This window comes from Balaenoptera musculus, chromosome 20 (assembly GCF_009873245.2).
Source record: "Balaenoptera musculus isolate JJ_BM4_2016_0621 chromosome 20, mBalMus1.pri.v3, whole genome shotgun sequence".
Taxonomy (NCBI): Eukaryota; Metazoa; Chordata; class Mammalia; order Artiodactyla; family Balaenopteridae; genus Balaenoptera; species Balaenoptera musculus.
The window spans coordinates 20,699,813-20,718,528 of NC_045804.1; the positions used below are offsets into that span (position 1 = coordinate 20,699,813).

At 51.4% G+C, this 18,716-nt stretch overlaps 2 protein-coding genes across 5 annotated transcripts in view; one reads left to right on the forward strand and one right to left on the reverse strand.

Annotated features, from left to right (window-relative positions):
- The first annotated feature begins 1,351 nt into the window (after positions 1 to 1,351).
- LOC118887132 (2',3'-cyclic nucleotide 3' phosphodiesterase) lies at positions 1,352 to 8,365 on the forward strand. Its single transcript, XM_036837727.1, has 4 exons — positions 1,352 to 1,503; positions 2,784 to 3,453; positions 5,471 to 5,610; positions 6,845 to 8,365. Exons 1-4 carry the CDS (start codon positions 1,501 to 1,503, stop codon positions 7,292 to 7,294), a joined length of 1,263 nt encoding a protein of 420 aa, XP_036693622.1. The 5' UTR covers positions 1,352 to 1,500; the 3' UTR covers positions 7,295 to 8,365.
- A 1,206-nt stretch (positions 8,366 to 9,571) lies between these two features.
- Positions 9,572 to 18,716, reverse strand: part of DNAJC7 (DnaJ heat shock protein family (Hsp40) member C7) — a 28,348-nt gene continuing 19,203 nt past the window's right edge. For 2 of the 4 annotated variants that reach the window (XM_036835554.1, XM_036835557.1), the window contains exons 8-15: positions 18,267 to 18,420; positions 17,570 to 17,734; positions 16,651 to 16,742; positions 13,456 to 13,529; positions 12,934 to 13,080; positions 12,550 to 12,702; positions 10,317 to 10,379; positions 9,619 to 9,908 (exon numbers count right to left, since the gene is read on the reverse strand). In XM_036835554.1, coding sequence (XP_036691449.1) covers positions 9,871 to 9,908; positions 10,317 to 10,379; positions 12,550 to 12,702; positions 12,934 to 13,080; positions 13,456 to 13,529; positions 16,651 to 16,742; positions 17,570 to 17,734; positions 18,267 to 18,420 — 886 coding nt within the window. In that variant the 3' untranslated portion in view covers positions 9,619 to 9,870. Of the gene's footprint in view, positions 9,909 to 10,316; positions 10,380 to 12,549; positions 12,703 to 12,933; positions 13,081 to 13,455; positions 13,530 to 16,650; positions 16,743 to 17,569; positions 17,735 to 18,266; positions 18,421 to 18,716 lie in introns of all 4 variants that reach the window. The other 2 variants (XM_036835555.1, XM_036835556.1) reach the window with 2 other exon arrangements.

An 18,716-nucleotide genomic window follows, 5' to 3' on the forward strand; every position in this document is an offset into this window, starting at 1 on the left:
AGAAGAGCCTTAGAGAATGAATAAGCGGGCATGGGGTACCACTTTCCAAGCAGAACTCTGATGTTCTGATTAGGTGAGAAACACGGAGACCCCCAAACAAGGCCTGACCCAGAATGTGACCAAGGTGTGAAATGCGGTCCTCCTCCCCAGGCCCTGTGGAAGGACCTCATGGAAGAAATGAGAAAGGTGCTAAGAAGAAAGGGTTTCAGGAGAGTGAAGAAACGGATGAGCTCCAAGGAACTCAAAAAGCTTAAAGGGGGGAGGAAAGAGAAAGGCCTGGGAGTAGAGGTATGTCTGCCCAGCTGCTGGCCATTGGTTTGTCTTGCTGAGTGCCTACCGTGTGCAGGGCACTGTGGGAGGCTTTCTGGAATAAATAAGGATGGGACAGCCTCAGCCATCACACAGTGAAGGAGACCTACTTGTAAACCCCTAAGCCTTGAAAACAGAATGAAGTGCACGCTGGCACTGGTGGGGCTCTAGGAGCCCAGAGGGAGAAGGAAGGTGTCTGCCCAAGAACAGGGAGCAGCTGAGAGTAGGAGCTGCGGCTGGACCCACCTGTGCCACCCCAGGGCCGGGCGGTACAGTCAAGTAAACCAGGCTCCTCCAGCTTGTCTCCTCCTCTGTATAACGAGTACCTGCCTCAGTGACTGGTGTAAAGATTATATGGGTGCTTAGCACAGCACCTGGTGCACAGGAAGCTCTTTTGAATACCCACCCACTGAGCTTTCAGTGGTTTCACAGAGGGCGTGGCTGAGCAGCTGAGGACGGAGTTAGGATTTCATTACATGATTCATCTATCCCTTTGGCCACTGCCATCCTAGTTCCGGCTCCATAATTCCTGAAAGGGCTGTGGTTGGTTGGGGCAGAGGCTGGGACCTGCCGGACTAGGGGGAGGCAAGTGAGGCATTTCAGATGCAACTTTTAAGGAACGTAGGGCCAAAAAACTCAATAAGGAAGAGAAAGTATTTTAACGCAATACTGTAAAAAAAAAATTAATGCAAAACCCGATGATGAGTAAAATATCAAAATTTAAAATAAAGACAGGATTCGACCTTGTACTTGCACGACCCTGCCTCCCTCGCCTCAACCTAATCTCGGCGCGGGACCCGGGAGGGGTGACTGCCTGCCTCTTCAAGGAGCTCATCGTTACCTTGTATAAGACGAAGAGGCCGCACAAGCCCTCCGCTCCCCACCCCCCCAGCCTCCGCCGCCGCACAGGTGCCTCGAAGCCCGGGTGCCCCATGCGGCTGGAGTGCGGGCTTGCGGCCGGCAGCACGGCTGCCCCGCCCCAGCGCCGAGTCAGTTTCGGGTTTCGACTCGCCGCGCCTGCGCAAAGGGGGCCGGGCTCGGCCCACCCGGCGCCCGCCCGCGCGCGCTCCGCCCCCGGGCTATGTAAGGCGGCCCCCAGTAGGGTCGCGTCACCGCTACACTCCGTGTCCCTCCGCGCAGGCGGGCGGCCCCGGAGAGCTGGTGCTGAGACGGCGGCGCCCCCTCCTCATCATGGTGAGCGGGCGCGGGAAGGCCGGGAGGGGAGCAAGCGGACCGGGCCGGGGTGGCACCATAATGGAAAACTGGAGTATTGGGGAATTTGGGAGAGGAAGTGGCATGCAAATGAGGACCGGAGGTTCCGGAGTTGAGTCGGGGCTTTCTTGGCTGTCCGGTACAGGCCTGAGGTAGGGGTGGTGCTGGGAGAGTGGGGAGTGGGGACGGCGCTGGAGGAGGAAGGGAACCGCTCCGCAGAAGGTGCTGCCCCGGAGCAGACCCGGCTGGCAGTTGGGCCGGGGTAGCGTGCGCTGGGCCCGCGCTGGGCTGGCGTTCAGCGCCCTCCCCTGCCCAGGGCCTTGTCTGAGATAAACGTACGCCAGCTGAGCACTCAGGGTGCTGGCGGGAGGTGGGACCTCCCGGTTTAGAGGAGAAGGCGCTGTACAGTAAAAACTATTGATTGTCACCTGTGGCTTTTAGCAGGCAGGAAAACAAGTGGCTCAGAGAGGTGCTGCTGACACACAGCAAGGGGTGAGCAGAGCGAGACCCTGGACGCAGGTGCCCTGAACCGCCCAGTCCTGGGGCAGGCACAAAGACCACGACTTTGTGGGGGGCCCAGGGCAGAGGAGGAGGAGGTGGCAGGCGTGCTGAATGAAGCCCTTTGTCTAGCGCTCTCCTGCCCTGCCCCCCGCCAGTCCTTCTGTGGGACCATTGTCCCCCCATCCCAGACAAGAGAGTATTATCTGTCGCTGACATTGTTGGGGGAAGGGAGGCGGTCTTTGGGTGACCCTTCTCCACCCTCACCCTGCTCTGTGCCCTCAGGGCCACGGCCGCTGTGGCTTTGCCCAGACATAGAGCCCCCCACCTCCAAAGAGGTCATCCTTAATAAGTGCCAGGAATATAAAGTTAGGGTTCACTCCTAGAAATGCAGGCGTCAGGCCCTCCCCTGCACGCACTTCCAGCACCGTTTTCCTTTCGAGGTGGCAGCACTGGGCCATCCTTGAGGCTAATCCTTGAGGCTACGGTTCGCACTAGAGGAAAGAGTTTAGGACCGCTCAGACAAGCATCCCTCTCCATCCTGCAAAGCCAGAAGCCTTTGGGTCTCAAGGACCGAGGAGAGATGGTCCAGCAACCCACGGCTTGGGAGGGTGCCCAAGGCACCAGGGGTGCCTGTCGATCAGGGCCGTAGCACCTGAGCCAGCTGGGGTTCCCGGTTAGAATGAGGCCAGAGACAAGGAGGCGAAGCTGGCGGGGTGGCCCCGAGTGACCTGGCTGATGTCTGTCTTCCCCTCCTCACACAGAATAGAGGCTTCTCCCGAAAGAGCCAAACGTTCCTGCCCAAGATCTTCTTCCGCAAAATGTCATCCTCAGGGGCCAAGGACAAGCCAGAGCTGCAGTTTCCCTTCCTGCAGGACGAGGAGACGGTGGCCACACTGCAGGAATGCAAGACGCTCTTCATCCTGCGCGGCCTGCCCGGGAGCGGCAAGTCCACGCTGGCCCGGGTCATTGTGGACAGGTACCGGGATGGCACCAAGATGGTGTCCGCCGACACCTACAAGATCACCCCCGGTGCCCGGGGGGCCTTCACCGAGGAGTACAAGCAGCTGGACGAGGACCTGGCTGCTTACTGCCGCCGGGACGTCCGGGTCCTCGTGCTCGATGACACCAACCATGAGCGGGAGCGGCTGGAACAACTCTTTGAGATGGCTGACCAGTACCAGTACCAGGTGGTGCTGGTGGAGCCCAAGACGGCGTGGCGGCTGGACTGTGCCCAGCTCAAGGAGAAGAACCAGTGGCAGCTGTCGGCCGACGATCTGAAGAAGCTGAAGCCTGGGCTGGAGAAGGACTTCCTGCCGCTCTACTTCGGCTGGTTCCTGACCAAGAAGAGTTCCGAGGGCCTCCGCAAAGCCGGCCACGCCTTCCTCGAGGAGCTGGGCAACCACAAGGCCTTCAAGAGGGAGCTGCGACACTGTAGGTGGCAGGGTGGGCGGGTGGGGGCAGTTAGCCTTATTCGTAAGCCCCTCTTGCTGGGCACGGCGTGCTGCGTGCACGGGACCATTGTTCTCAAAGCACTGGGGGAGGCAGGGGGCTCACCTGGTACCGGCAGAGGCCGCTTTGGGTGGTGGACGCCCCGTGGGTTATGGGAGAGGCGTTTGCCAGGCACCTTGCCTCTCACCGCACCCTTCCTCCTGCCCTCTGCTCCCCATCTGCGCTCTCCCAGCCTGGATCTAGGCCACTGACCCCGTCTCAGAGGTGGGAAAAACAAATTACCTACTGCCATAGCAGGAAGTACATCAACATTTCGTAAAACCTTGGAGGGAGAATCTGGTCCGATGTTTTCAAACTCGTTTTTAGCAGCAGAACTATTTTCTAGAATAGAATATGCCATGCAACCCTAAGCTGCAGAAAAATTACAACTCGGACTATTGTGACTCCACTGGCGATGGTTCCCAGGCCTTGAGCTATCCAGTGCACCTCCTGTGGCATCCCACAGCTCCAGAGTACAGTCTCCGTAGTCTAGCCCCTCGTTTTTGCAGATGGGAAAATGCCCAGAAGGGTTGCAGGGTTTGCCCAAAGCTGTAGTGAGAGCTCGACTCTGTTGCCTCTAGAGGGGCCTCCCCTTATTGGGTTGGACCAGGGTTTGCTCCTGCAGGGGCTGTTTGCTCCATCGAGAGGGGAGGTTTGGGATAGGGAAGGACCCTGGTGGCCCTCCTTCTCCAGTGGCCCACTGGGGAATATGTCACCCATTCCCACTAATCATCTGTTCTTCCTTTAACTCATTCCTAGTTCCCCCTGATTTTAGGCTATCTTCATACTTGAAATATCCCCACCGTGTTTCTTTGCGTTGTCAGAGGTAATTTGTGCCGGTATAAGTTCTCAGAGAACTCTTTTATCTCAGCTCCTAAAATTCAAATGCTGGGAAACCGGGGAACTGTGGTGCCTGCACCAGCCAGGCGTGAGCCCTGTACCTGTGAATAGCGTGACAGAGAAGCTCCCAAGGCAGGGCTCCTAGTTAGAGCTGGTTCTGCCCTGGAGATTGCCTCTTGAGGCTGCTTTTACCATTAAAAACTGGGATCCTTCTGCCCAGGACACAGCAGGAGAAATGTAATGGGCCACAAACAAGGCCTGCCCTCAGAGTAGAGGTCTCCCTCCCCTGTGGAGGGTGAGCGACCTCCTTCACAGGGATTCAACCCTGGGGGTAAACAGGAAAAGCCTAGTGACTCTGAAGTTAGCCACAAGGCTTAGAGTCTAGAGACTGAAATCAGATACCCCAAGTCTCATCGAAACTACCAGCCACATAATGTCATCCTGTTATCTCCCAAGACCCTTCCTGCACCAGGCCCATTATAGGCTTTCTTCCACCAAACGAGGCTGTAAGCTACCTATTACTACAGTGACCAGGTAACTTCTTGTTCAAGTGGCCCCTGAGTGAAATGGGGCACGACTAATAATTACCTAGGTGGTCTTGGGAAAACTGGGATGTGTGGTCACCCCCAGTTGTATTTGATTGACAGATTAGGGTCAATCACTTGCCCCAGGTTCACAGGCTTGGAAGTGGGCTGGATGTTAATTATGCTGTTTCTGGCTCCTTCCATATACCACACAGTTCCCAACCTCTTTTTTCTTTCTACCCCATTTTTCATGACCTGCTTCCCTCTTTTCAGATGTGTAGCTAGTGAAGTTCAGATTCCCTTGGCATATGCCACCTACCCCTGGGTTACAAGTGCCTTAGTTTTCACGTCTGGGTAAGAGACGTAAAAATCTGTAGAACGTAAAGCAGGGAACTTATATCAACACCTTTTCATAGCTCCAAAGTTGCTATTAATTTGACCAACTAATGAATGGTAGTGGATTGCTCAGTTATAGTGGATTGCAAATTTATACTTAATGTCCGATTTTTTTCCTCTGGGTCTCCCATGGTCTTGGTGATAGATGTTGCAATGCCCCTGCTCTCCCGCCCTGACTGCCCCACTCTCTCTCCCTTCAGTTGTCTCTGGGGATGAGCCCAGGGAGAAGATTGAACTGGTCAGCTACTTTGGGAAGAGACCCCCGGGCGTGCTGCACTGCACAACGAAGTTCTGTGACTATGGGAAGGCCGCTGGGGCAGACGAGTACGCCCAGCAGGATGTGAGTGCTCCTCGGGGACACCTGGCTGAGGTGGGGAGAGGGCAGGGTCTTCTGGAGAAGGGTACCGGCTCAAGGCAGGGACCACAAACCAGACAGCCTCTCAGGAAAAGAGGCGGCTCCATCCCCAGCTCGCCGGCAGCCTGTCTAGTGCCCCCCAGGGCCTGCCCACCAGAGCCCGTTCCTTCTGCAGATGCGCAGAGAGTGCTGGTCGGCAGCAGCTCCTGCTCTGGCTCCTAAGCCTGTGTTCAGTTCCAAAGGCTAGAAGTCCCTTACCCCCAGGCTGAGGCCTGGCTGTGCTCTGAAGTGGGGAGTGTCGATAGGGAGGCTTATTGGCTTAGGGGTACCAGCCCCGTCCCTGCCACACAGCCCGAGTCTCCCGCCCACAGCCTCTGACATGGGATCCTTAACCACCGGGCGTGGCCAACTCCAGCCTCCTTCAGGTTTCCTTCACAGCAAGGCCGTCCCTGACCCTCTGCCAGCTCCCCCACTTCTCTGCCTAGGTTAAGGCAGCCATTTTACTTGTTTATTCATTGGTCTCCTCCCACACGAATGGAAGCTCCCTGAGGGCAGCACTATTTACAGTGTGGTTCACCTTGTATCCCTAGCACCTACCACAGCTACATGAATGAACACAGCACTTTCACTCCCATCTCTAACTGTTCATTCATTTAGCAATGTTTATTAAGCACCTGTTATGCACTAGACACTGTTAGGACCAGGGGTTGTGAGCAAAATAGGGAAGATGTTATGGTCAAAATTGGAGAGATGGGCTTTTTCAGAGAATCAGATATAATGTAAGCCAAAGTGTATGGAGTAGATTTTGATCAAAGTCCTTTATTTCTGACCTCACCCCACCCTCCAGGATAGTGCCTGGATACCAGGGTGCTTTTACAGGGTGAGTCGAGTAGTAGCGACAACAGCCCTTGCCAGGCTCTTCTTTAGTCCTCACGCTGAGGAAGGTTCTAGCCTCAGCTCTCTCTTACAGGTGAACGAGCCCTGAAGCTAGTGGGTGGGGAGCCCGGCCTGAGCTCAGGAAGCCTTGCGTCTCACGCCTGCTCTCTCCTGCCTCTCTGGCACCTTCATTTTTCCAAGCAGCCTGGACAGTGTCGGTGGAAAGACATCCCCCGAGCACATGGCCACGGACGCGGACGTCTGCGGGCTCTGCTCGGTGGCACTCAGTGTCCCTCTCTCGATGCCGCCGCCTCCAGCTCAGTCCTCTGTCCTCTCTCCGTAGGTGGTGAAGAAATCCTACTGCAAGGCCTTCACGCTGACCATCTCTGCCCTCTTTGTGACACCCAAGACGACGGGAGCCCGGGTAGAGCTGAGCGAGCAGGAGCTGGCCTTGTGGCCGAACGACGTGGACAAGCTGTCCCCCTCTGACAGCCTGTCGCGGGGCAGCCGCGCGCACATCACCCTGGGCTGCGCGGGTGACGTGGAGGCCGTGCAGACGGGTGTTGACCTGCTAGAGATTGTGAAGCAGGAGAAGGGGGGTAACCGCGGCGAGGAGGTGGGTGAGCTCAGCCGGGGCAAGCTCTACTCCTTGGGCAGTGGGCGCTGGATGCTGAACCTGGCCAAGAAGATGGAGGTCAGGGCCATCTTCACGGGGTACTACGGGAAGGGCAAGGCTGTGCCCACACGGGGCGGCCGCAAGGGTGGCGCCTTTCAGTCCTGCACCATCATCTGAGTGTTCCCGGGCCACGGGCCCCCGCTCTTTACAAGGGAATGGGGAGGAGAGGGAAGCATCCCTCTGCTTGATTTTTGGTTTAAGATTTTTTTTTTTTTTTTTACTCAAAGTTAACCTTCTTGTAACTTTTAAAAAACTTGTAAAATAACTGCTCTTTTTTCCTGCCCACCCCCTTCCCCTCTAACGCTCAAGCTGTCAACACAAGGGGGTGAGTAGGCGCCATTCAGGAACCCAGACCAAAGCTGATGAGGCTGGGCCGAGTTGGGCCTGGACCGGAGCCACAACCCCAAGACCCGCTTACAGTTGCTGGGCCCCTAGGCCCACTGCCCCACACAGGGCCGGCTAGTGGGGACGGACACCCCAGCGCTGCTCGTATTCGCGGGGTGGTCACCACAGCCACAGAAGACTAGTGGTGGATTTGAGACGGGATGATCCCTGGGCTTTGATCCCATTTCTTAATCAGTGTAGCCCCAGGAAGCCTGGGCCTATTTACCGGGGTAGAAAAGGGGTTTTTACCTTCCACCTTTGGTCCTAAGTGCCCGTCCCCTCTTCCTCACACTGTAACTAGGTAACAGTTTGATACGAGGGAAGAAAAGAGAGTAAGCAGCAGCCACATCCCAGGCCGGCTACAGGGCTCACCCCAGGAAGCGGGTGGGCTGCCATCCTTCCAGGGGCGTAGTTCTGCCGTGTGGATGGGGAGATCAGGGCCAGAGACAGCGCCTTGGTGGGAAAGCTCCAATCTTGCTGTCTGCCCAGCCCATCTTGCCTCCTTGGTGCCTCCGGAGGCCTCTGTGCCTCCGCTAAAGGGGGTCAGTGGGTACCAAGAGCCAATGGAGTGGCCCCCAGCTGTTACGCGCCAAGCCCCACCCGGTGCCTCTGGGAAGGGGCTTTTAACATTGCTGCAGGTGCTGTGGTTCCTGGGGTGCCCTCCGCTGCCCTCTGCTCAGTAACAGGGCCTTGCTAATCGGGTTGTCACTTGACAGAAGTGCCCGGGATTTTAGTTACTATCCTGGCTTTGCCCAACCTCAGCAACTTGTAAGACTGATAATGAAATAAATCGTGTTAATCCTAGCTGCGTGCAGTCTCTCTCACCCTCTATGCCCAGCTCAGTCTTCCCTGGGGCAAGGGCAGGGTGCATTAGGACTGCCTTTGTCCCCCAGCTTGGGGCCATCGGTCCTGTCTCCCCTCTGCGGGCTGAGCACAGCTGTGGCGAGGCTGGGCAGTGGAACAGTGTTGGCTTTCATGAGGCGGCAGAAGGGAGAGAGGCTGGTCTTGGATGCACACAGGCGGGAGTTGGCCGGTGTGAGGGACGTGGAGCACAGAGCTGCCACCCCCCAGCAACTGGGCACAGGCCCGCAGGTGTGCCTGCGTTCTCTAGGGAAGGCCACCTTCAGATCAGTGCCACTTCAAACACAAGGGAAGAGCTGACTCTTCCAAGCCAACAGGGGCCTGGATGGCTACATGGGAACTTCCCAGGCCTAACGCAGTCAGCATTTCACCGCGGCCTTGGCACTAAAGGGGGAAGACTGGAAAGAAAGGGGCAGAGGCTCAGATGGAAGAGACATAGCTATTTGGGCCAAGGTCTTTACCCAGCCATCTCTACTTACCAAAGCACCAAAAATCTGAGCTTCAGCCAAAGCTTCAAGTGTGTCTGCCTGAAACTGAGATTATTCACCACAAACACAAAGCTTGACCTGAACAGCATGACATATACCACTGCTTCCTTCCCCCAGCTTGCTCCCATACAGGAAGGGACACCAGTGGAGAAGGCAAGGGGCGTTTGCTAAGAGTGGTGTTTCCAGCTGAGTGAGCTGATGTCAGCGCCCAGATCCCTGCGCCCAGGAGCCGCCTGTCCCACTTGGAAAGGATCTGAGGGTCAAGAAGGCAGGATTTTGTCCTTGTCACCATCTCCCTCAAGCAGTGGGAACTCTGAGAGCCCATGTAAGCCTATGAGTTAACCCAGCCTGACACCCGGCACCCACTTTGGACACATGCAGCTTCTAGTGACTTCTGGGGGCCCTACCGTAAAACGTGTTCTCTGAACTGGCTGCCCCGTGACTGGCATCAGGCTGGGCACGGTAGCACCCCCAGGGCCTGCCCAGCACTCCGTGCTGAACTGATTTGGGGGCAGCCAGCACCCCACCTGCCCCCAGGTGCCCCCACCCCTCGTGGGGTGGCTTGCTGAGCCTAAAGTCCACGTGGGCATCAGCTCCGTGCTGGGGGCTCAGCTCTGGCCCACTGACTCTGGAGTGACACAAAGCGGCTGCCAGAGCAAAGTGCCAGAAAGGGTCAAAACATTTTATTCTCTTAATTTTTTTTTTTTTTAATAAAGTTAAACAGTAAAACAAAAATTCACAAGCTGCCCTGTCCACCCCCCACCTCCCTCCCCTACCCGCAGTCTTCGGCGCTGGCTCCCTTTCCTTCACCCCACTCACACAGACACCGGGTATCCAGCTGAGAAAATGAAACTGCTCTAAGTACGTGGATCATAATGAAGGGAGGAGGTGAACTGTGTCCACATTCGAGGTTAAACTGAGCAAGTCTGCATTTTCTGGGCTCCGGGTGGTTTCCTTTCATTAGCCAAATTGAAAAAAGAAATTCCCTGGACCAGATGCTGTAGGGAAAAGAAAAGCTTGTTAGCTGGCTCTGTGAGTTTTCTGGGGGAAGATCAGTTTGCCCTGATTATGGAGAGTCTTTAAGGGCTACTTCAAACAGAAAAACCTCTAAGGGTATCAAACAGGCTGGGCCTTGGGGTGTAGGAGGGAGCGTGCAAGCACGTTGTATGTGCGTAGTTCTAACACCTTCACTCTTGCAGACAAGCTCCGGTACTAGGGAGCTTAGAGACGTCTCCCTGACCCTGTGCAGGTGTGCCCGCAAACCCCTCCTCCATCCTCAGCAGCACCCGAGGGTGCAGATGTCCTGCTGGACGAGAATTCTGCTGCCTCCACTGTTGGGCCCCTAGTGCTGCCTAACTGGGGAGTCCTTGTGTCGGTTTGTGGTCTGGGAACTCAGGCACACCCACCTTCAAAGCTGAAGCCCCCAGGACCGCCAAAGAATGCCTTGAAGATATTGTTTGCATCAAAATCTGTGGAGCAAATTGAGAAGCAGAGAAGGCACAAAAAGGTGAAAAAATTAGAAGTGTCTGAAGAGGAACTTAAGAGAGACCCATTCTCTAATGGGTCTCCAAAGCTTTCCCAGATAATATCACTTGCCTCCTTTCCCCAAACTTCACCAACGAGAGGTGATCCCACTACTTGATCCCACTCCTGGGATGTGTTCCCTTCTTCCAAGCATGGTCCCGAAGGAAAGCTTTTGCCTCAACCCACTTCACTGGGCCTTCTCAAGAACTGGAAATGCCCTTTGCGCTTTACGACATAAGACTTTCTCCACACTGTCTCCCTATAAGGCTGGGGCTGCTACTGAAAAGGCTAAAATGTATCACTTAAGTGCTACTAAGACTGTATGTAAGAATGAGACCTATGATTTACTGCATGTGTTTGATGCCATACTCTGTCTACACTGTATGCCAGAAAAAAAGCTATAGTCTACTAAGCACCTACCAGGTGCCAATCACGGTGCTGGGTACTTTGCATACATTATATCATTGAGTACCAATTTATACTCAACAAAACCTAAGCAGAAGCTCAAGTAACTTGCCCAAGATCACGTGGCCAGTGAACGCAACAAAACAACACTGCCAACTCCTGTGTGCCTCTAGCGCCGTGCTTTCTTCACCAGGCCACAGCAGGTCTCACGTCCCCAGTCTGCCTAACTCCCTAAGCTGCACAGGATTTATTTTATCTCCACCAGCCAATCCCACCCACAGGCACATTGTGTCCAAAAGTGAATTTTTCTTTGCCTGTGTATCTGCTCACCTTCCTGGGTCCCCCAGCTCAGGGAATAGCCCCATCAGGTCAGCTGTGCCAAAGCCACTCTTGACTTAGTCCTCTGCCTCTCCCAACACGTTCCACAGCCACTCCTGTTGATTCTCACACTGTCTCCCGATTGTACCCTCCGATTCTCTCCTAGTGATTGTGTCTTCCCTCCTCCTCACCCTTTCCAAACCAGCTCGCCTCAGTGCCATCACAAATATATCTCCAGAGCCTAAATCAGGTCCATGGCTCCCCGACTTATATCCCTTCAACAGCTTTCGACTGCTTACAATTCTTCTCAACTGCTGGGCAGAGCAATGTTTATTATTGGTAAACCTAGGGTTTTTTTGGGGGGGGCTGCACCTTGCAGCATCAAAACCATGCCACCTACAGCGGAAGCGCAGAGTCCCAACCACTGGACCACCAGGGAAGTCCAAACCTAGGTTTTATAAAACACACACACACACACCTGAATATAGGTTTTATAAAACACACACACACACACCTGAATATAGGTTTTATAAAACACACACACACACCACCCCCACCGAACTGGCAAGGTCAGAACTATCTGTATAGCATCATCAACCTTATTTTAAATTCCAATAGATTTTCTCAGTGGAAGAGAAAGGGTTGGCATCAGAGGCAGTGGTCTGAGAACTGTGCATAGTTCAGGGCTTCTTTTATCTCCAGCTAAGCTCACAGTGAGCAATGATGCTCACGGCTGCGCTTTACTTCATTCTAAGTCTTTTGCGGAAACTGACGTCTGTGAGGGCTTACAGGAATGTGTGAGACGCATAAATATCAGTCAGCAAACACTTTGCAGTGGGGGAAGAAGGAACTTCCAGCCAAAAGGAAAAGCCCACATTCTTTCCTGTAGCCTCTAAGGCCTGCTGAGGTCTGACCCAGCTTCTGTGCAGCTCTCACCCCCCTGCGCCTCGAGCACCCTCTATCCTCCTAGCCGAGCCCCTGGTAGCTCCCACAAGGTGCTATGCTTTTCTGCATATCCAAGCCTTCCCTTGCTAGTGCTGACCTCCTCGGCACCCACTCTGCACCCTTGACACCTGCTATACTTTACTGCCCTCGCTGGACTCCATGTCTATTAGACCAGGGGTCAGACTTGGCCTATGGGCCAGAGTTTGCAAACCACTGGACTGTGGGTTCCCGGACGTCAGGGAATCTGTTTGATTCACCTTTGTTATTTTCCACACCCATCAGAGTACCTCACACATTACAGGTACTCATCAGAGTGCACTTTACAAATTGCAGAGCGTCACTGGCTGATTACATAAGACTCTCCCTCTGGAGTGTCTTTAGAAAAAATGTTAACGTTCCGCAGCTGTCAGATTCATCCTAGGCTGCCCCAACCAACTCCCAACTCACCACCCATATTCATGCCCTCTTCATCCAGGTCTTGTCCACTGTCATATCGAGTCTTTTTCTTGGGATCAGAGAGTATGGTAAAAGCTTCTCCGACTTCCTTGAACTTTTTCTCCTCCTCCTTCTGAACTTCAGCACTGGCTCCACTGTGCCGATCTAAAGGGAGGAGTATGGGAAGAACTCAGAGCCTCAAGAAAACAAAGTTTAAGAGAAAGACCACATTATGCCTGATCTTAGAATCTGGTACTTCCCAAATTCGGAGGGTATGGAACTGAGCAACACCTTATTCCAGCTGAGGAGCCGCTCTGAGGCTTCCGTGCTGGACTGAGCTTGGCAGCGCCGGCCTAGCCTGCTCCTCCCACTGAGCCCCCTCTGCACCCGCTCTACCTGGATGGTGCATCAAGGCCCGTTTCCGATAAGCTTTCTTGATCTCATCCTCAGAGGCATTCTTGTCTACTCCAAGAATCCTGTAGTAATCTTTCCTCTTACTCTTCTTCAGTTCCAGCTGTGCATTTTTTAGGAGCTGTTTGTGTTCTGGAGGAAGACATCTGGCGTCAACGGACGAGCCTGATTCTGGCTTCCCCTACCAGGCCCCGCCCAGATGCCCTGGAGGCAGAAGCCTCATTAACCGTACCAGGGGCTTTTACAGTGTTTTCTTCTGGAGATCAAAAAAATCTACTCCTGGGTATGTTCTTCACATTGGCCTCATCACACAGAAAAGGAAGTGAAAGTGACAGGGAGGACTGGGGACCAGAAAACAGGTGCCTTGTCCCACTCTGGGGGTCTCTGCTCACTTCTTCAGATAAGCTCCAGGTTCATCCCTGAATCAAACTACTCCTATGTCCAGTTTTAGGACCTACAAGTCAGACCACACAGTTCCCTGAGAAACATGCTCTCAAACTCCTTTACCTTTTGTTTTCTCCGTCTGATATACTTTTTCATAGTCCCGTACTGCTTCTTCATACTGTTCTGTGTCCATGTAACTGAGAAGGAAATACAGGGCAGTACAGTGACATAAATAGCAATGGCCTTCAGTATCACTCTAGGGGAAGAGGCATGGCTCAAGCAAGAGACACACACTTTTGGTTGAGATGCTTCATGAAACAGGAGTCCTTAAGCTAGCCATATGAAAAATGAACTACCAATTCCTCAAGAAAAAGAGAGAGAGGTCTCACGTGACTTGCACCTAACCAGCAAAGTGATATTCTGCTCTGAGCAGACAGCAACCAAGGGGAGAGTGTTCCTTCTGATTTCACTCAGAGCCACCGAGAGGCATCTGGATCACCTCAGGAGAGAGAAATGTGAAGGTACCTACTTAATTACTTGGGACTGAAACACAGGAGAAAAACTATCAAGTGAGATCAATGGATATGGAAGAGCTTGGAAACAGAGAGTGCCATAAACATGCAGGGCCAGCTCCAATCCAGAGTAGATGTGGGATTCGTCAGCCACTAGAAGGATCAAGTTCAAGGTGGTGGCTGCTGGCAAATGTTTCCATTAAGACTAATCAATCTGAGAGATGTAGGTGAGATAGAAAAGGAGACTGTAAACACAGGCTTGCTTCTATTTCAATAGCACAGAAGAATGGAGGGCCCCTGGCCCAAAATGGGAGGAAACAAGCTTGACAGGCTGATCGCCAGACCTTTTAAGTGTCTCTTCCACAGAAGTAAAGTGAAATGCCACTTTACTTCTGTGGAAGAGACACTTAAAAGGTCTGGCGATCAGCCTGTCGCATTTTCCTGATAGTATCACTGGCTCCAAGACTGGCCTACCGATTAAACAGACTCTGGTAGCACTTCCAGACAGTCACCATCAGCTGGGGAGTGGGAAGTGACCACGCAGTGCAGCTAGCCACTGCACAAAGAGGTTCAATCTACTACACTGCTGCCACACAAGCCAATCTCTGCAAACATCACAGAGCCCCACCAGGCTTAGAGGCCAGAGCAGGGGGAGCATTACCGCTGTGGCTGGCAAAAGAGAAGCCCAACATCTTAGGCATCTCTGATTTTCTGGCCACATCTTGATTAATGACTTTTAAAAAATGGTGACAAAACCAATGCCCCACAGACGCAAGGTACAAATGCTACTAGGAGCACAGAGAACCCATTTGCAGGATGGAGTATAATAATATAAACTGAAGTAACAGAAAATTAATAACTGACAGCTCTGGGTATAGAAATGATGTGACAAACAAGTTACCCTGATGGACTTACCAGGCCCTTACATAATGTACTAAATAAACTTATATTAGTGATTTGCATTTTTACTTCACACTTTTTTTTTTTAAATTCAAGGACATCCTTACATTAAAATATATTTTTTTTTAAGTTGAAGAAAAAGTAGAAAAGTAGAGCTTTAGGGCAAATGGAAAACTCCAGCCCATCATGGGAAATGTAGCAAAGATCTGGCCTCTCCCCACCTGTAGGGGTGGGCTGAGGCGGACTGGGGCAGCAGTCAGGCCTCTCGTAAGGCTCCGGCCTGAGCTAGTCTCCAGTACTTCTTGTCAGTCCCAGCTGCCCAAGAGGACTGCTGCCAAGCCCTCAGCCGACTGTGCCCAACAGTGCCCGCTGTCCTCTGCGGCAGGATCTCATGGCAGAGCCACTCAGAGAACAGTTCTGTTTCTACCACAGAGATAAGGAGCTATCTGATCAAAGCAATTCCTGATTTTTATTTATTGCACGTATGAAAAATAAAATCCTTCATCCCATTACCCTCCTAACAAATCCAGAATTTTCTGTTCTCTTCCCAACCCTGTTCAAACACTACAAAGTGTTCCACTGAGTTGATACAGTATTATGTATCCAGCCACCCCCTTCCCACTAGACATCTAGGTGAGATTCTCCTCTTATGCTTTCACAATAACACTGCAGTAAACATGTATATAGCATTTTGTGTCTGATAAAATATGTCTTGAGCTGGGTCAAAGGGTATGCTTTCATCTTCCAAAGCTTCCATGTGTGTCTGCAAGTGGTTTGAAAAGATGATATGACTGACAGTTGGTCTCATAGAATCTGTAATATAATTCCGTGTATGTTTGTTGGACAGATTTAGTCATCTACTTAGAAATTCACTTAAAAAAAAAAAAAGCACTACACACAGGAGTTTTCCTATTTTTTACAAACATGGATAATTTTGGGAAAACCAAATGGGAAGTAGCCCATGCTCTGCACCACTGGTGAGACTGGGAAGCTTGAAGAACTATGGGCTCATCAGATAGCAGTAACAGCACCTGTTCTTTGGCTATGCCATTTCATGACAAGGAATGGGATGGGTGTTGGAGGACTGGTATACAACAAATAGGTCTTCCTTTAGGAACTTTAAAGACAGGACATTCTTCTCTGGCTGGGAAATTAACCTGAAAAAAGAAAAGACGGATTTTGGGGAGAGGTCTCTCCTAGCCCCTGCTCACGTTCCTGTCCGGAGAAAAGAGTCTAGTGGGTTCAAGAATAAGATGAACAAGTATGCTGGGGAGCAACCTGACTCTGAAGGCATATCTGAGCACTAGATCTAGGCAGGTATATCCTGCCTCATAAATCACCTAGTCAGACAAGGATATTTCAAAAGGGGCTTCCATATACTGCTGGGAGGCTGAGCCAGATTAAATCCCTTCCTATCAAAAGACTGTCTTCCCTAACCCAGAATATACAGGATAGGCACAACTCTCAACTATCACAAGAGATACCTTATTCCTCCTCTTCCAAGCACCATACATTCATTCAACAAAACATTAATTGAGTGAGCACCTACTGTGTGCCAAGCACCAAGTACTATGCCAAGTTAGAGCAAAAGTATACAACACAAAATAAAATCTCCAAAGGAAATGGATTTAAACTTTAACAAAAGGAATTTGGGTCAGGCATCAGAGGAAACTTACTGACCGTGAGGGGCGTAAGACACTGGCATGGGAGACTGAGGGAGCTTGTGCAATCTCCTCCGCTGGAGGTCTATAAAGATAGTCTAGGGCTGGAACAATCCCACCTAGAGGCAGGGGGAAGGACCAAATGACCTCACAACATCCCTGGGTCTGCTTCATCATCCATAATGCAATTCCCCTGGCAGGCCAGCAGCAACTCCCTCTTCCCCCCATCCAGCAGAGGAACTTACCACTGAGCTCTTCTCAAGTAGGCTTTTATATAAGTGTCATCAAGCTTCACTGCATTTGTGCAGTCTTCTATTGCATCATCTAGTTTCCTAAGCTTCAGGAAAAAGAGAGCAGTCATACTTCACATCTTGGGCGACTGAGGGAGCCCAGAAGCTGTGGGCATGGCTTCAAAATTCTAAGAGGATCGATCAGTCATGCTGGCCCCCTAACCGCCACACTCATTCTTGGTCACTGGAAAGCCAGTATGTCAGAGGGCTAAGGACACCAAATTCAAAATTGGTTTCTTTCTAAATGATGGAAGCAAAGCACACTTATCTGCAAGGATAAACCACCTCTACCATTCCAGGTTAGTGCCCAACCAAGACATGGAAAGAGTAAGGGTGGTTCTTGCCTCCTATTCTTCCAGAGGCCAACTGGAGGGATCAGAATTACTGTGATTTCTAAACTACTAGGGTTCTGCAAGAGCAAGGAGCCTATTCTTGTTTCTGACGGTTGTGTGGGACAGAACTTAGGACATTTTCAACTGAGCATGGTGACCATCAGTTATACTGGAGAAAAAAACTAAGCCTGCCTCATACTCGAATTTCCTCCAAATCACTCCTAAGAAAGAAATAATCACTTGCTGAGGCAAAAAGAAGCAATACTTGCTTTAAAAATTGTCCCAAAGCCTCTAGCCATTCTTTTACTGGAAGAAAGAAACTTGAAGAAGAACAGGTGGGAATATCCTTCCAAACTGTCCCTCAAGTGCCCCTAAATTCCACAGAAAAAATAAAAGCTTGCCTCTCAGAAGGAAGTTCCTAACAAGCTGAAATATAAACCTTTTCTCATCTGGCTTACCCTCATTGGGCAAATTTCCCAAGACCTCTTTGTTGGCCCTTAAAAATATCTCCATAGGCCCCAAGCCCCAGACCAAGTGCTTACCTTGGAATTAACCGTACCCCGATTACAGTAGAGTTTAGCATTTGTTTTTATATTATTGGGGTCTATCCCCAGGGCTTCTGTGTACAGTTCATATGCTAGCTTGTAATTTCCTTCTTTAAATGCTTTATTCCCATCTTCTTTCTTTGCTTTAAGTGCTTTGGCATTCTACAGAGAAAAGCAAGGGGAGGTCAGTTCACATCCAGAAAGCCTCGTCTGAGAGGCCACTGCACAGAGAGGCCAGAGTCTATTTTCAATTTCTTAGATCCCAGTGGTTTAGCATCACATGGCCCTCCACCCTGCCCAACCCCACCACCTGGGTTATTTGTTGCTCATTGGTGCTTCCTACAGAGTGGACAGGGGAAACCAAGATTTATAAAAGAATACCAATGAGACCTGTGTTACCCAGGGTTTACCTCCACTCCCCAGGATAAGCATTACTATCTTTTCTTCACTGAAGGAACAAAAAAAGAAAAAACACACTTAGATATTAAAAGGATCTGACCCTATAGATCACATTTACCTTTAGGCAAATAAAAGTTGTCCTGAAATAATTTCTCATGAAAGGATCAAGCATCCTGGCAAGGAGGGAAGAAGTGCTATCACATTCCCTGTGATTCTAAAACCTTCCACCTTAACTCTCTTAAAGGCGCAAAAAGAAAGCTTTCTTTCCTACCCAGATCTGGTGCCTAGAACTTACTCTGCAAGCGACGCAGGCCTTCTCATGGTCAGGAGCCATCCGGAGAGCTTGGACAAAAAACTGAACCGCCTTCTCAATACAATCTTCATAATAAAGGCAAAGACCTCGTACATATAGAGCATCGGCATTGGTGGAATCCATTCGTAAAATGTCACTGCAAGAGCCAGAAAGGGGCACATTCAGCTGAGGTTTGGATCTCCCCCACCATTACTATCATTTGGCCAGTTTTCTTCTAGACCATGTGTCTAATATGGAAAGTATCCAAAGGTAGATTCCCAAGCACTCTTCCCAACCTGTCCCCAAATAAATCACCTGTATCTATCCTTATAACTTCTTGTGTCTCACAATCTTTATTAGAACAGGGGTTGGGAAATACAGCCCACAGGGCCAAATCCTATCTGCTGCTGGTTTTTGTAAATAAAGTTTTATTGAAACTCAGCCACACCATTC